The following is an 18,499-nucleotide window of genomic DNA, read 5'->3' as shown; positions in this document are numbered from 1 at the left end:
CATTAGAGGTTCACTTGCATTCTCACTGCTCCCTCCTAATCTAGGTCTTCTTAATCTCTCTCTTGGATTATTCTAAAAGCCTCTGAGCTGGTTTCTCTGCCTCTAGCCTCTTCTTCCTTCAACCTTGCAAAGGCACAGCTCTAATAATAATATTTCTTCATTCAAAAACCATGGCTTTTCTGTGTTAAATTTAGTCTTTGAAGATGGTTATAAAAAAATCCTGGTGGTCAATGACAGAATTTCCAAATGATATGCTTTTGAGGCTTCTTTTCTCTCTAACGTTTTCCCTACCATGCTTATTTACCCTGCTAGGGTTCATGGGCAAAAGGCCCAATTATTCTGCCAATATACAAGAAAAGAGGCACACATCTCACTTGTTAGATGAATTACACAGTCCAGAGAGTATGAGGTCAGTATTCCTTCCTTCCCTTCCTATCTCCTAAGTGGAAAGAGTTTTATTGTTAGTCACTGTTTATAAGAGTGGTATGTTATAGTTTCTTACCTTCCAGCATTATCTGACATATGGAGCAAGCAACACACAGTTTAAATAATTGACTCTATGTCAAAGTATGTTTTTAGGATAAGGGGTTTTCCTAGATTCTGTGTGTGTGTGTGTGTGTGTGTTCTATCACCAGATCAAGTTGCTTTTGACAGTAATCACTAAATACACACTAAAATAATCTACAAAAACATCATAGATCAGGTTTAAACATTTAAGTAAAAACGCATGACATTATATTCATCTAATAATTTACGTATTTTAAAAGGAAAAGTGTAAATAACATAATTATTACCAAGTTTTTCTTTGCTTGTAGTTCAGAGACGTGAAATTCAGCTTTTGCCCTATCATCTGAATTCACAGGGATTCCATCTAACATCTGTAAGTTAGGCAGTCGAAATATAAGCACGTGGCGATGTAGCATTTTTCTACAAATCTGAATAAAGTTAAAAATAACAATTCATTCCTTAAAAAAACTTTTTATTTCGAAGATTAACCTTTATAGAGAAGGAAATTTAGCATAGACAGCAAACATGACAGATAACAGCTAATTTGTAGTATTAAATGATAAACAAATATTCCCTTTTAGAACATTTCTCAATTCCCTGTTATGCTAAATGAAGATAAGAACTTTTTTCTTTTTTTTAACCAAGGCTACCATTTGGAGATTTAGTTTCTTTTTAGAGTATATGATATTGTTCATTAACTACAGGCAATCCCAACTCATGAATAGGATTATATTATAAAAGTTCACTTATAAGTAATTAGTTTGAAAGTTATATGATAAATTCCCATAGGCACTATGCAGTTTAATTCAGTACACATCTATTGAACTGTATGATCCATCATTTCATAGTGTTAACCTACTCTAAAAATACTTGCATATGTGCACAAGAAAGTGTGTAGAAAGAGTTAACATAGTAGGCTTGAGGCTATTGTCTTTAGAAGGATCTGTTTGCAAGGATAGCTCATGACAAGAGTTTGGTACTTGGATTTTGGAAGCTTTCCCACCATTTCTTAACTGATAAGGGTAGTTCAATATGCCTAGACTACCTATACAAACAACAGGATTCATGCTCAACCTGCTTTCCTTCTGGGAGTCTGAAATTTTGGTATGTGATGAGCACAGGGTACCTACATGACCAGCCTCCAAAAAAATCCTTGAATGCCATTAAGTCTAATGGGATTTTCTGGGCAGAAATATAACAAAATTTTTGTTGGTGGGTGAAGAGTGTATACTGTGTGATCCCCTCATGTGAAGGAAAGAGCATACGAAAGCCTACACATGGATTCCTCCAGACTCTGCCCATGTTTTTTTCTTTCATCACCTGACTGTATCCTCAGTACATCACAGTAATAAATCTTAGCCGTGAGTACAACTATATGCTAAGTCCCATGACTTTTAGCAAATCTCTGAATATGGGGATGATCTGGAGGACTGACAACACAGAAGTATTCAGCACTGTTTGTAATAACAAAAGAAAAAGAAAGAAAGAAAGAAAAGAAAGAGGAAGAAAGGGAGGAAGAAGAAGGAATGAAGGAAGATTATCATCAAAAGGGAATAAATAATTTTAATGTAGTAGATACATATACATTAATGGAGAGAGATCTCTAAGCTGTAAATTGAGTTTAAAAAAATGAGCACATTCTAGGCCACAAAGCAAGTTTCATAAAACCAAAGAATGCATAAATAGACTGTCTCTTCTGATTAAAATGTAATAACACTAGAAATAAATAACAAAGAGATAACTAAAAATACCTAATAGATTTGAAATTAACACACGTACTCCTCAATAATTCACTGATTAAAGAAGAAATCCTTTGTAAAGTAGATTCTAAGATTTTTTTTTTTTAATATGGACCATTTTTTTAAAGTCTACTGAATTTGTTACAATATTGGTTTTGTTTTATGTTTTGGTTTTTTGGCCATGAGGCATGTGGAATCCTAACTGCCCGACCAGGGATCAAACCTGCACACCCTGCACTGGAAGGTGAAATTTTAACCACTGAACCACCAGAGAAGTCCCTGTGAAGCAGACTCTAAAAATAATAGGAAAAACACTACGTATTTAGGCTGTTGCTAAAACAGTATTTTGTAACCTACAATTTATTCATTTGGAAGAAATATTAAAAATTAATGCGCTAGGCATTCTACTTCAGAATTTTTTTAAAAAGTAAATTCCAAGAAACTGAAGATAAAGGGTAAAAATTCATGAACTAAAAAAAGAAAAATTACACTTGATAAAACCAAAATATGGTTATCTGAAGAGATTAATATGATAGACAAACCTTTAGTAAGATTCATCAAGAATAAAAGAGAAAAAGCAAAAAAAAATCAACAACTTTAGGTATTAAAAAGGTGATAAAACACAGATATAGCAGAGATTTTTAGAATTCATTAAAGTATTCTGATGGAAGTACATTTAAAATTTAGATTAAATGATAATTTTATTGAAAAATATAACTTCTCAATATTGACTTTTGAGTAAATAGAAATTGCTTCTCACCTGTTTTGTTAACATCAAGTGTAGAATCTGTTCTTATCAGTTTAATGGAAAATGACTATATATATATATATCCATTAAAGAATTTGAATAAGTAGTTTAAAATCTAACTTCAGAAGATACTAAGCTCAGATGGTTTTAGAGATAAGATCTAATTATCCTTCAAGGAACACAGGAGTCTTCTTTTATATAAATTAATTCATAGACTAGAGAAAGAAGGAGAACTCCCCAATTAATTTTATGAGGTAAGAACAGCCTGGATGAACTTGAAAAAAGTAGTATAAGAGAATAAAATTACAGAATAACTTTACTTATTTCCATAGAGATATCCTAAATGAAATTTTAGTAAACTGAATCCAGTAAAGTATAAAAGATGACCAAGTACTATTCATCCCAGGAATTTAAGGATTGTTTAACACCAAGGTCTATTAATGTAATTTTCAAATAATCAGATTAAAGAGAAATACTGTATTACCAATTAGTTAAAATCCAGTGTCCATTCATGGTAAAAGCAAGTAGTAAACTGGAATTAGAAAGGAACTGCCTTAAAATGCTGAAGGTTATCTACCCATAACCTACAGCAAACATCATATTTAATAGTGACAATTGAGAAGCAGTCTTTTGAAGTCAGTAACTATCAGTGTGTCTGTTCAACACTATACTAGACGTCCTAGTCAGCACAGAGAGAATTAAAGGAAATAAAAACCATAAGGATTGGAAGGAAAGAAAGAATAGAGCCATTGTTTGCAGATACTATGATTGTCTACAGAGAAAATCCAACAAAATTTACAATCAATTAGAATTTAAAAGAGAGTTCAGCAAGCTTCCTGGATAAAGAGTAATATGCAAAAATCAGAATTCTATACTCTAGCAACAAACTAGAAAAATATAAAAAGATATTGTTTAAAACAGCTATTAAGACAACAGAATAACCAAAGGTGATTAAAACCTTTAGAAGAAAATCACAGACCTTTACTGAAGGACATAAAATAAACACAGGGATATTTGTGTTTGTGAATGAGAAGGCTGAATGCTATAAATATTAGGGGAGACTGCTTACTGTATTTCTTTCTTGGTGGAAATAGCTCTATGATGTGGCACTGCTGGCTCTCTCAATCCCTTCACTCTTCTACTTGGAGAAGTAGACTGACTTAAGTGATAAATCTGGGAAGATGAAACTGGGCATGTTTAGCTCCTGTCTTTCCTCTTGAGTAGGAGCTTATTGCTGGGAGAATGCCTTCTCCTCCTCCAGGAGAAGCTCTCCTCCCATGTGGAAAGGCCTCAGTCAAGTATTTCCTGCTACTGGGTCATAATGATTACTTACTTCTGGCATCTGTTAGCAGGCCCATTTGGCTTTCTCACTAAGCTAAGCAAAATATTCTCACCTCTCCATTGGCCACTGTCATATTGCTCCACATCAAAAAAAAAAAAAATCTTAGAATCTACTTTATAAAAGATTTCTTTAATCTGTGAATTATTGAGGAGTATGTGTGTTAATTTCAAATCTATTAGGTATTTTTAGTTATCTCTTTGTTACCTATTTCTAGCGTTATTACATTTTAATCAGAAGAGACAGTCTATTTATACATTCTTTGGTTTTATGAAAGAAGATTGAAACATTTCGTTCAAATGTTAGTTGAGTAAGGGTGCTACTTATTTGATCCCTTCAAAGATTCCAACGGGAAAGGTGGCAAATTTTTCCCAAAATTAATTTATAAATTCAATGCAATTCCAATTAAAATATCAACAAGATTAGCATAAAACTTGAGAAGCTGTTTCCTGAAACTCACAGGAAGTGTAAAGGGCCAAGGACAGTCAAGACAGTGAAGAGAAAAAAAAAGAGAAGGTGGAAGAGAAGGAAAATTAGAGGTGCTTACTCTACCAGACATCAAGAGCTAATATAAAACTTCCATAATTAACACAGTGCAATATTGTTATAGGGATTGACAAATAGGCCAATGAATACAAAGTAGAACCAAGAAATAGATCCTCTTGTGTATGACAATGGCAGTTTATACTGTAATCAGTTGAAAGAAGACACTAGTCAATAAATTGTGCTTGGATAACTGTCTGCATATGGAAACAGATAAAATTAAATCTTTTCTCACACTATATTAAAATAAATTATATATAACTTTAAATTATATTTAAAGTAAATTAACTAATAAATTAGAAAAATAACACACTTACCGGATTGCCATAAACTGTAAGCTCTCTGAGGGAAGAGATACCATCAAGTTTTTCCAGTTCTGCCATATCCTATTAAAAAATTAAGCAGTAAGTTGTTATTTGGTTAGACCCAACATCTTCAAATATATGCTGATTTGAAGTAATTATACATAAGTTTTGGATTGCAAGGAGTTCATGATTGAATCTTCTGAAGTGAGCTTGATTGACAGTATTCTATATTGCTGATTACAGACAGATTTGTATACTGTTGATTCCAAATACACGATTGGGTAAAGATGACATGCTAACATGGGAAATAGGCCATATAGCAGCCCTTGCTAGGAAAGACCATATTTTTTTCAGGAGAGTTATGACCTATTCTAAAACAGATTATATTTGGTTAATTCCCAAGCAGACTGACCTAGACATGTGGAAAAGGAGGTGAATCTAGTCTAAACAATTACATATCAAACACAACCTTAACCATGAAGGAGCATGTCATATTGAATGGACTGAATACAGATTATATTTGCTAGGAATATATATAGTTGAAAAACTATTTTTCTAGTTGGAGGACTTGTCTTTGCTACTGGATGGGATTATTTATTATTATCTATTTAATATGGGTGAAAGTTTGCAGATACATTTTAGTTTTTGCAAAGTTATTTTTAAAATGCTATTGCTGACAAAATTTAGGCAACAAGATCAACTTAAGGTTGTTGCTGGTTCATAGTAATAAAACAAAGTTATTCATATGCTCTTGTTCTTATTTGGAATAACAAGTGGGTTTAGCCAATTCATCTAGTAACTATAAAAAATTTTAGACCTATTTTAGATGACTTAGAAGTGGAATTTGAGAAGCCACAGAAATGTCCCAGACCCTGTGTATCCTTGAAATTATTAGCAAAGGTTGATACTGCATATGGTCTAAGATTCATGTAAGTCTGATATGACAAATCCTTTGTATTAGCTCAGCTGCTATCACTGGAAAGAGTTCCTATAGGATAGCAATTTTCCTAACTTAGATTTCTTCTGGATAAAGCTTTGGAAGAACCATTGCCAGTTCTGGCAGGCTTTTCCTCAGATGAATGTTGTTTGAACCATAATGTATTATGAGGGTGAGTCAAAAATTATCCGCACTGTGGCTGTAGAATTTAATTTTAATTAACTTTTAGAAAAGACAAATACATCATTTTCCAACATAATCTCCTTGCTTTTCAATACACTTCATCCATCTGTCAACAAGCTTTCATATTCCCTTATTAGAAAATGTTTTAGGCTGAGCTGTGAGCCATGAATGCAGCACTACCTTCACTTCTTCATCAGAAGTGAATCTTTGTCCTCATACGGCTGCTTTCAGGGGGCCAAACAGGTGAAAGTCTGATGGAGCAAGATCAGGACTATAGGGAGGATGCTCTAACACCTCAAAATGAAGTTTCTGCAGAGTGCCGACAGTGTGGGCAGAAGTGTGCAGACGTGCATTGCCATGCAAGATCACAATGCCCTTGGAGAGCAGTCCTCTGCATTTAATCCAAAGCTTAGGCTTCAGCACAAACTTTTTGTAACCTAAGTCTGTCGTGGATTATTTCATAGGCAGAACCATGGCTGATCTGCAAATGATCTGCCACATAATCCACTGTCACAGAATCATTTCACATGTACGCTCAATGTTGTCATCAGCTGTGAACGTGGATGGGCATCTGGCTCCTTCTTGACGGCTAACACTTGCGTGACCTTCCCTGAACTTCTCTATCCATTCATACACACTTTGCGACAAAACACTTTCTCCACACTGCGCACAAAGTCTTCGATAAATAACGGCACCAGGTACACCCTCAGACCACAAAAAATGAATCACTGCACGCTGCTCTTCTTTTGTGCAAATCACAAGTGGGGCATCCATTTTGCTCACACCTCAGTTACAAATGAACTGATGTAACACGTTCACACCTGCACAGCAGTGACTGTGGAGACAGTAGCCTTGAATGGAAAGTGCTGATAAGACAGTGCGGCCAACATAAGTTTTAATATAACTCAAGTACGGATGATTTTTGACTCACCCTCATAGTTGTATGTCATTTTCTCTGTATATATATCTCCTAGTTGCTGTGTAGAAAGGGGCACTGCTCATGACTTCCTTGTAGCCTTGCATAGGCTTTTATATCACTCTAGAAAATGCTTCCTGAACTCCAGCAAGTAACACCACAAACAAATGTTGATCGTGTATCTACTATGTACCAGACACTATGCTATATTCTAATACAAATGTGGGCAAGAAAATCTCGGTCGCTGCCCTTGGGGGGCAGTACACAGTTCAGTTTGTCTTCAAGGTTGTCTTAGAGGGATGGGCAAAAATAGCAAAATTGGTAAAAGGAGGGCTAACAGATCATCAGCAAAACACTGAGAGAAATGTTAGGACTGTATGTGTATATCTTTAACCCTCTTATCTGCATACTATCTCAGAACAGGGTTTGGGCAGGCTCAGTTGGGGTAGCGGCCTAATGGAAATAGGCTGAATTATGAGCAGGTAAAATAAAGGCAGGATGCTAACTAAGCAAGCCTTGAGTGGGGAAAGAGGAAATATTAAAGTCAAGTCAAAGTCCATTATCAGGAGTTGATTCAAATGTCAGGTAGACCAAGTACCTATGTTAAGTTTAAAGGGCCAGAGGGAGTCTGGAATCGAGATGCACAAATAGCTTGGACCACGAGCAGTCAGGAACATAAAAGGTCTCTTAGAGGATCTGCAGGTAGATGCATGTGGGTTGGTCGGATTTATAAGTCTAGAAGCAGGGTGAGCATTCCTGCATCCCAGAGTATTTACATGTCATATAAATGGTAAGTAACATACTAGCAAAATTTTCATTGGTGTGCTTGGAAGCTCAGAGGAGTTAGGTCTTGTAAATCTCATAACAAAAAACAAAATAATGTTACCTGGATTTTATTATATCCTAGGAAGAGTTTCTCTAGTTTTACCAAAGGTTGTAATTTGCTCAGCTCTCGTAGTCTGTTTTCCTCTAGATGAAGTGCCAACAGAGAGCTTGGTTTGGCAAAGGCACTATCATTAAACGCTCTGATGCGGTTATGGTCTACTACCAATTCCTGAAGGACTTCTAAGTTGTCAAGCCCTTCAACTTGACTGATTTCATTCCCTGAAAAAGATAACTCACAATATGTCAAGTGAGTCCAAACTGAATAAAAGTTATCTATCTTCAATTAAATATTTTTATCAAACGATTCTTTAAAAAGTGAAGTATTAAAAAGAAAATATCTCCAAGGAGAAACAGAAACATAATTTATAGGAAGGTAGAATCATCAGCATCTCCTTTATGTGTGAAAGATCAAGATATGATGTACAAAATGTACTGAATTGACCCAATCTGTCTGTTCAACAGTTAAGTGCTAACATAGTTGATACTGATAAAAGTAGATGTTTAAAAGTGCTGCAAAAGATATGCTTCTTAGCTCATACAACGCAATAACAAAAAACAAACCCAATCAAAAAATAGGCAGAAGATCTAGATAGACATTTCTCCAAAGAAGACATACAGATGGCCAAGAGGCACATGAAAAGATGCTCAACATCACTAATTATTAGAGAAATGCAAATCAAAACTACAATGAGGTACCACCTCACACTGGTCAGAATACCATCGTTAAGAAGTCTATAAGTAACAAATGCTAGAGGGGGTGTGGAGAAAAGGGAATCCTCTTGCACTATTGGTGGGAATGTAAATTGGTGCAGTCACTATGCAGAATGGTATGGAGGTGCCTCAAAAAACTAAAAATAGAGTTGCCATATGATCCAGCAATCCCACTCCTGGGCATATATCTGGAGAAAACCATAATTCAAAAAGATGCATGCACCAATTGTTCATTGCAGCACTATTCACAATAGCTAAGACATGGAAACAACCTAAATGTCCACTGACAGATGAATGAATAAAGAAGATGTGGTACATACACACAATGGAATATTACTCAGCCATAAAAAAGAATGAATGCCATTTGCAGCTACATGGATGGACCTATAGCTTATCATACTAACCGAAGTAAGTCAGAAAGAGAAAGACATATATCATATGATTCACTTTTATGTGGAATCTAAAATATGACATAAATGAACCTATCCACAAAAACAGAAACAGACTCATACAAATAGAGAACAGACTTGTGGTTGCCAAGGGGGAGAGGGGGCAGTGGAAAGATGTATTGGGAGTTTGGGACTAGCAGATGCAGAAACTATTATATATAGAATGGATAAACAACAAGGGCCTACTGTATAGCACAGGGAACTATATTCAATATCCTGTAATAAACCATAATGGTAAAGAATATGAAAAAGAATATATGTATAACTGAATCATTTTTCTGTACACCGGAAACTAACACAACATTGTAAATCAACTACACTTTAATTTAAAAAAAAAACCCCAAAGCAAACAAATACACCTTAAAAATGCACCAGGAAGTAGTTAGAATGGCAAAAAAAAAAAAGAAGAGATGCTTCCTGAGTATACCAGATTATTCTAATAGGTATAGCTAATTATTTACTAAAATAATTTGTTGTAATGTTAGGTTGGAAGATTATCCTTAATTATGCTATTATTTCTTCCTTAATATATTTTTACACTGCAACTGCATTAAAAAATTAAGAATTTATTACGCTCTGTAAAACCTCATTCTTTTCATTATAATCTTTGATTTCTCTCTACTATAGCAATCAATAATTTTATAAGTATGAATGATAACTTATATAAGAAGAGGACCATTGAGTTGATCAAATGCTTTATGTGTGTTTTCTATTAGATTCTCAAAATAGGACAGGGAAAATATTATCCTTTTTTAATGACCAGAAAACTGAGGGTCAGAGAAATTGTCTTGCTCAATGACATAAATGTGGCAACACCAGGCCTATCCTAGACCTTTTACAATGCTGCTTCTACTATGCCATTCTATCTTTCACCCACTATTTATCTTCCTTGTTTGTTATCGGACTGAATTGTGTCCCCTGCAGCTTCATATGTTGAAGTCTTAACCCCTAGTCCCTCAGAATGTGGCTGTATTTGGGTCTTTAAAGAGGTAACTAACATTAAATGAAGTCATTGGGTGCGCACTAATCCAATATCACCAGTGTCCTTATATGAAGAGGAGATTAGGACACAGATACAGAGGGAAGACCATGTGAAGATACAGAGTGCAATTACAAGCCAAGAAGAGAGGCCCTCAAAAGTGACCAACCCTCCTGACATCCTGATCTTGGAGTTCTGGTCTCCAGAACTGTGAGGAAATAAATTTTTATTGTTTAAGCCACCCAGCTTGTGGTACTTTGTTATGACAGTCCTAGCAAAGTAATATATTACTAACATGTGATCCCACCTTCCTGGAATTCTTCTCTTTGTAATTTAACATATTTCATCATATTTAAGATGCCAACAATTGTTAAGATGTCAATATTTTATGTATACTAAGAAAGGAAAAAGAACTCTGCTAGATACACTATGATATGCCATTAATTAAGATAGAACCTGATTTCAAACATGTTAAAATATAAAATGTGGGTGCCTCAGAATTGATGAAATATGGGAAATTTACCTTATTTTACTTTATCTTTTAGGGAATTTGATAACATTATAACCTTCAATAAAATTGCTCACAGAATTATATCACAGACTTTGAAACATTAGCAGTGCCTTACTTATAAAGTCTATTCAAGCCAGAATGAGAAAAATGACTCAGTTGTGTTAATATAGTACTTTCATGAAATCATGTATTTGGACTGTCACTTTTAATAAAGTCTAGTGATATAAAAATCACATGAGATAGCATAATGTGCTGAATAATGTCTACGGTAGCATATTTTTGGGCCATTTTTCATTTTAAAATGCTCATTAAACATATTTAAGAAATAAAGCTCCGAAACAACACTGCTAAATGTGATTTCAGGGATCTTACATTTCTACAACTAGCAGAAAATTTGCCATTGTTTGAAAACTCCCACTTATTTAACTAGATAGTTAAATAAGTTTAGATAAATTTGACCCTTAATCCTTAAGATTCTAACTTGCTTCCCTATAGCCCTACTCTGCCCTTTGCATAAAGACTTTGCCTTTCTGAAATGTAGGTTTGTTAACTCTCTGACAGACCCTGGCATGGCCTCATCTTATCACCGCCTACATTTGTGTACTCTTCTACAGCCTTTGCCCTCTTCCCCTTTCGAATGACCTTAGAATTATCTCCCCGCTTCAGTATCTTCAACCTAACTCACCTCTTTACAAATCTCCAAATATGCTCATAATTTCACTAGCTACCATCTGATCTCTTACCTTATTTTCAGGGACAAGTTCCTTGTCCTTAAAGTCCAGGGAACATGCGACCTCCAACCTCTGTCTGTTTCCTTTACTGCCTATCCAACCACTTCTCTCTAAATTGTTTTTGCTTTGGTTTTTGCTCTTCCCACATTTCCAAATCCTTGACTCTGAAGGTTAACAATGGCCTTCTTTTTGTTGAATCAAACTGTCTGCATCCAATATTTTTTTCATAGGCCTCATTCTTTTCATCATTTGACTTTAGGTCAATCATCCTCTTTTCTCCTGATATTCAGAGTTTGTATTTCGTGATGTTCTTTCAAAAAATTTTGAATGATTCCTTTGCTGGTTCTTTTTTTAACTACAGCCTTCTTAATGCTGGGGGTGGGTTGTGGAAGGGAATTGTTGAGAGGTAGTGGGGAGTTTGTGTCTCCATATCTCTTTTTGGCTTTTCATTCTTTCTCTATACTTATTTCCTAAGTAAGCACATATGCTATGATTTTACCTATAACCTCCACTGGGATAATTCTAAAATATACATCTTCAGTTCTGACTGTGGTGCAGTATTACTACTTGAAAAAGTTTCCATTTTTATGTCTCGAAGCTGTCACAACACTAACTAATCTTTCCTTAGCTTTAATACCTCGTTTTGCCCAATCTCTTAATGAAAGCATGAAAACATCTTGAACTATTTTTCTCTCCTTGTATATCTAGTCATTAAGTTCTAACATTTACTTCTTTTAAACTGTATTTTGGACTCACCTCCTACTCACCCTTTCCACTGACACCACTCTAGTCCAGGCCCTTATGTCATTCACACTGGATAGAAAATGCATGTGTTTTGGTGTCAGAGCTAGAAGGCAATATTCTATAGCCCTAGAATATCACATTTACATTATTTATATAAATAACCCGAGATAAACCGATTACGGAATACAAAAATATTTTTGTCAATGAATGTATTCTAATATTGATGCTTATATTTGCTTTCAAAACAGGACGATAATAAATCAGTTTTTAATAATAAAGACATACATTAACAGTGTTGCTACTCACCCTGAAGAAAGAGGAATTTTAAATTTCTTAGTCTATTAAGTTGTAGCTGAATCAAATTACAAATTCCATTGTAGCCCAAATGAAGAACTTCTAAGCTGTGCATTATTGGAGGCAAATTTTCACTGCTCATTGTATCTCTGAAACACACATGTAAGTTTGAGCCCATAAACTTAATTTCAAACCAGCTGTTTGTACAAACATAAAAAGACAGTTTAGTATGAACTTATTATAAATTGAAGTTAAAAAAAGAAAAAGAATGAATTTACTAACGAGTCAAACTATAATATTTGTCTGTCTTTATAACTTATATAATAATCACTTTTTCTTCTTTAAAAACAGTTTTTTATGCTAAAGAACAAAGAAATACAGAAACAGTTACTTGAAATAAAAAGCTAAAGCCAGTGCAATCAGGCAAGAAAAAGAAAGAAACAAATGTATTCAGATTGGAAAGGAATTAGTAAAACTGTCTTTATCCTCAGGTGACATGATCTTATATTTAGAAAATCCTAAGGAATCCACCCAAAACTATTATTGCACCAATAAATGAGTTCAGCAAGATTGCAGGGTAAAAGATTAATATACAAAAATCAATTGAATTACTATACATCTGCAATAAACTGAGAATGAAATTAAGACTTCTATTCACAATAGTATAAAAAAGGATAAAATACTTCAGAAAAAATTAACAAAAAGAGTATGAAATATATACACAGAAGACTAAAAAACATTGCTGAGATAAATTAAAGATCTAAATAAATGGAGAAATATTCCATGTTCACAGATTAGAAGACTCACTATTACTACTAAGATGGTAGTTCTCCCAAAATTGATCAACAGATTCAATGCCATCTCTATCAAAAAGCCAGCAGGTTTTCTTTCTCTTTTTTTCTCCAAAAAATAACCATCTCATTGTAACATTTATAAGGAAATGCAAATAACCCAGAAAATCCAAAACAATCTTTAAAAAGAACAAAGTTGGAGGATTCACATGTTCTGATTTCAAAACTTATAAAGCTGCAGTAATTAAAACAGTCTGGAACTGGCAAAAGGACAGACACATATGTTGATGGAATAGAATTAAGAGTCCAGAAACAAACTTTTTACATTTGTGGTCAATTGATTTTCAACAAATGTACCAAGGCAATTCAGTGGGGGAAAGGATAATATTAAACAAATGGTGCTGGGACAAATGAGTATACATGTGCAAAAAGATGAATTTAGCCCTCACATTTTCCCTCACAACATACACAAAAATAAGCTCAAATTGGATCATAGTTCTAAATATAAGAGAGAAACAAAAATTTTGAAGAAAACATGTGAGAAAATCTTTGTGACCTTAGGTTAGACAAAGAGTTCTTAGGTGCAACAACAAAACCATAATCTGTAAGAGAAAATGTTGAAAATTGTACTTTATCAAAATTAATATTCTTTTAAAAGACACCATTTAAGAAAATAAAAAGACAAGCCACATATTGAGAGAAAAATACTTGTAAATCATTTATTTGATAAAGGGCTTGTATCCAGAATATTTAAAGAACTCAGTAATAAAAAACCAAACATAATTGAAAAATAAGCAAAAGATTTAGACAGTCACCAAATAAGATATAATAATGGCTAATATGTATATGAAAAGCTGCTCAACATTAGTCATGAGGTAAATGCAAATCAAAACCACAATGAGATACTTATTTAACTCCACTAGAATGGCTGTAATCAAAAACACAGACAACAAGCATTGGTGAGGATGTGGGGAAGTTAGAACCCTCAAAACTTTCTTTGGTAAAGTAAAGTGGTGCAACCACTTTGGAAAACAGCGTGGCAGTTTCTTAAAAATTTAAACATTAAATTACCATATGACTCAGGAATCTCACTCTTAGGTGTCTACTCAAGAGAAATGTGGACATAAGCACACACAAATACTTCTACCCAAGTGTTTACAGCATCATTATTCATACCAACCCCAAAGTGGAAACAATCCAGATGTCTTTCAGCTGGTGAACAGATAAACATGATGTGGCATACATCCAGACAATGGTATGCCCAACATATTCAGCAATAAGAAAGAATGAACTACTAATAGATGCTATGACATGGACGAATCTCAAAAACATTACGCTAAGTGTAAGAAGTCAAATGCAAAAGACCACGTATTATATGATTCCATTTACATAACATGTCTATAAAACACAACTCTATAGAAAGTAGATTAGTGGTTTCCTAGAGCTGGAGGTGGAAAAGGGAATTGACTCCAAATAAAATGAGGGATCTCTTTTGTTGTGTGATGGAAATGCTCTAAAACTGTATTGTGGTAAGTAATAGCTGCACAACTCTATAAATTTAGTAAAAATTATACACTTAAAATGAGTGAATATGGTAAGTGAACTGTACTTTAATAAAGCTGTTAAAAAAGAAATATGAGTGGTCTCCAATATAAAGGAAGTGTATAAACTCTCATAGCAGCTTTAATCAAAACAGCTTCAAATTAGAAACAACCCAAATGTTCATCAATGATAAATGGATAAACAACTTGTCATATAATGGAATACTACTCAGCAATAAAATGAAATGAATTGCTGACACTTGCATCAACTATAGATGAATCTCAAAAGAATTCTGCTAAGTGAAAGAAGCCAGATCCAAAAGACTACTTACTATATGATTCTAATCATATGAAATTCTAGAAAAAGGCAAAATGATAGTGATAGAAAGCAGATCAGTAGTTGTCACCAGGATGTGGGGGGAGGGAATTGAGAAGAAATATAAGGGAAGTTTGGGGATGGGAGAAGTTTGTGCCCTGATTGTGGTAATGGTTATATGACTAAATACATTTGTCAAAATTCATTAAACTGTACACTTAAATTGGTGAGTTTCATTATACATAAATTATACTTCAATATAGGTGATAAAAATTCAAGAAATGCCCTTCATTGGGAAAACTGGAATGAAAGTATTTTGACTTGGAGATATATTTATATTTTCCTACCAAAAAAGTGTAGGAAGGTGGAAGGTATGTCCTCATCTTCTTCATAAAGTATCTTTTCCATTGATGTTGGGGTATTAAGTAATCAGATAAATAACTTAGAAACAACCAAAACAAAGGTTAAGAGAAACCTAAGTCCATGCTACTGGGTAAGGGGTTCTTTTGTGGGTGGTACTGTTTTGGGGTTAGATGACAGTAATGGTTGCACAACATTTTGAATACACTAAAACACTCACTGAATTGTACATAAGTGTTACATATGTGAATTGTATCTCAATTTTAAAAAAAGGTTTTTTCTATTCTTTTCTTTACTTTCATTTTTTAATAATATAAGTATGAAATGGAGGAAGCAGGGAAAAACCATTACAAAGGAGTATTTTGGTATCATTTTATTTGTGAAGTTTATTTTTGGCATGTAGCCATTAAATGAAGTATTAAAATAAGCTAAATGTATGTTACTGCTGTCATTAATATGATTAACTGCTTTTTAAATTCCCAACCAAAATTATTTAAAGTTGTAAAAAAAAAGAATAATACCTGTTTATTTTTGAAGTTCCTTGCTGCCCATAGCCACTAGAAGGCACTTTCTGGTACAGTAGTTGTCTATTGGTCAAGTGAGTCTGAGGCTTTAGTTGGGGCATGATGGATTCAATGTGATTATAGTTGAGGCATAAGACCTACAGAAGGAATCAATTATTAATCAGATATTAAAATATGAATTATGCTGTGTATATATCTTTAGTTTGAGATTATCAACATCCTAAAAACTATTAAAATGGTATGAATAAAACTTGGACTCTACAACATAATTTAATAGTGTTAAAAATGACATAATTTTTTATGTCTCAAATTGTCTGGATTTGGCTTTGAATGTCTTTTTTATTATCTGAAATGCTGAAAAATGACACCATTTCAAACAAAGTAATGGAGACCTAGAAAGCTGCTCAACTTTCTCAATCTGTACTCCTGACTTCTTCAAGCCTTATTTAGATGGAATATTGGGTTGGCCAAAAAGTTTGGTCAGGTTTTTCTGTCCAATGAACTTTTTGGCCAATCCAATAACTCTTTAGTTGGAGACAGCATTATCTCCCTAACTTTAAAAGGTATTATTAGTAGGAGAAAAAGATGGCGGCGAAGTAGAGGGACATGGAATGCATCCCTCTCCACAGATGCATTGGGAAGGCACCGAAGGACGCAATAATTCCCACAGAGAACCAGCTGAACACCAGCAGACGGCCTCGGACACCAGAAAGGACCACGACATAATGGGTAGGGAGGCATCTATGACGGCTCAAAGAGGGTGAAGCGGTGGAGCTGTGGCAGACGGGAGGGAGTGAGAAACATACGGAGGGTCTGCACCGCAGCTCAGTGTTCCCGGACCAAGTCGTGGATCCACAGCTGAACAGAGGGTCCGGGAGCGGGAGCGTGGGAACCGGAGAGCTGGTTCAGGGTGAGAAACATTGTTGCCAGTAAGGTGACAGACCGAGAGGACAGGAGGGAAGAGGTCCACTGCAGGCTAACGGGCGGGGGTGGGGGGGGGTAGGAGTTGCACGCATAGCCTCTCTCCCTCTTTTGGTGCTTCTGCAACAGGCAGTGGAGAGATGCCCTGTGGGCCACCTAAGGCGCTCAGGGATAACAAGTACCCTCAGGCACTCGGGCGGGGCTAGACTAAAACCCCTTGGAAACACCGGCAGCAGGAATCCCTGCTGCCGAGAAAAAAGAAACAACCCGAGAGAGGCTCAACTCTAAGACTTTCTGTTTACACCTGAGCCACCAGCGTCCCTCTGCAACAGGCACCTCCAAGCCCGACTGAAACAACAGTGCACCACTGCTCACTCACTCCCAGGGGAAGGAGCCACTATTGTACCCTCTCCCTCCCCACACGCCAACGCTTACAGACAAACAATAAAGGAACCTCTGCTGGTCACAGAATAATGCAAAAAAACCCAAGGTGAGTAGAAGGACACTTACAGCTGAGACTCTAAGGAAACAGAAATATTAGTATCAATCCTATTGAACTGGTCCATTCTGGGATCAGTTCTGGATTTTTTTTTTTTTCTCTCTCTTTTTTTTTCTTACGATCTTAGTCCAAAGGGATCTACAATTTTATAACATAACTTTTTAATGATATTTTTTATTCTATTTTTATTTTTCTGCCTTTTTATATACTTCTATATCTAGCTAAGTTTTGGGTAGTACGGACAATATATCTCTCATACTTTCCTTTCATCCCTGTCTTTTATACATTTCTATTCCTTTCTTTTTATTTGCATATTTCCAACCACACTAAGCTCTTCTGTTCCCCTTTCTTCCAGCCATTTTAAGATTATTTTATCTTAACGTACTTATAAGCAACACTATTGATCTGCTCAGACTCCTTGCTCTATTCTCCAGATGACACACCACCTTGGTATTTAATATTAGGTTTTCGTCTTTATCTTAGTTCTTCGTACAATTGTCTAATTTCATTCTGAGAATCTCCATTCTGTCTGGTGGTACTCTAGCTCTTTTCTATATTTGATCCTAACTAACAAAATCTCCCTGGATTAGTGTCTATATGTATAAGGTGTTATTTGTTTGTTTGTTTGCTTTTGCTTTTGTCTCTGATTTGTTCTGTTTCAGTTGTCAATTTCTGTTGGGTTTCTCTTTGAATATGTGATAGCACACTGGGGTTCTGTCAGATCTTTCCAGAGCCTTATGTCCTAATGGATTCAGTAATTGTGTGTCTTATATATGTATGTGTTTCCTAGACTTAGTATTTGTTTAATCCAATACTTGGACATTAGTCTGAGGCTTGGACAGTCTTCTATAAACACCTCTATCGCCAGGACAAGAAACCCCAAAAGTTTGGACAACCATGAGGAAACAAAGAAACACCATGCAGGCAAAGGAGCAGGAAAAAAACCCACAAGACCAAATAAATGAGGAGGAAATAGGAAAAATGCCTGAAAAATGAATTCAGAGTAATGATAGTAAAAATGATACA

At 35.0% G+C, this 18,499-nt stretch overlaps 1 protein-coding gene across 1 annotated transcript in view; it reads right to left on the bottom strand.

The window, feature by feature from the left end:
* Window positions 1-18,499, bottom strand: part of LRRC9 (leucine rich repeat containing 9) — a 115,768-nt gene that overhangs the window by 6,177 nt on the left and 91,092 nt on the right. The window contains exons 26-30 of the mRNA XM_057730603.1: window positions 16,051-16,190; window positions 12,534-12,670; window positions 8,104-8,321; window positions 5,194-5,262; window positions 795-935 (exon numbers count right to left, since the gene is read on the bottom strand). Of these exons, the coding sequence (XP_057586586.1) occupies window positions 795-935; window positions 5,194-5,262; window positions 8,104-8,321; window positions 12,534-12,670; window positions 16,051-16,190 (705 nt within the window). The remainder of the gene's footprint in view (window positions 1-794; window positions 936-5,193; window positions 5,263-8,103; window positions 8,322-12,533; window positions 12,671-16,050; window positions 16,191-18,499) is intronic.

The sequence above is a fragment of the Hippopotamus amphibius genome, chromosome 4 (assembly GCF_030028045.1).
Source record: "Hippopotamus amphibius kiboko isolate mHipAmp2 chromosome 4, mHipAmp2.hap2, whole genome shotgun sequence".
Lineage (NCBI taxonomy): Eukaryota > Metazoa > Chordata > Mammalia > Artiodactyla > Hippopotamidae > Hippopotamus > Hippopotamus amphibius.
Note: the sequence above shows the minus strand (reverse complement) of the source record. Positions and strands in the feature narration are given on the sequence as shown.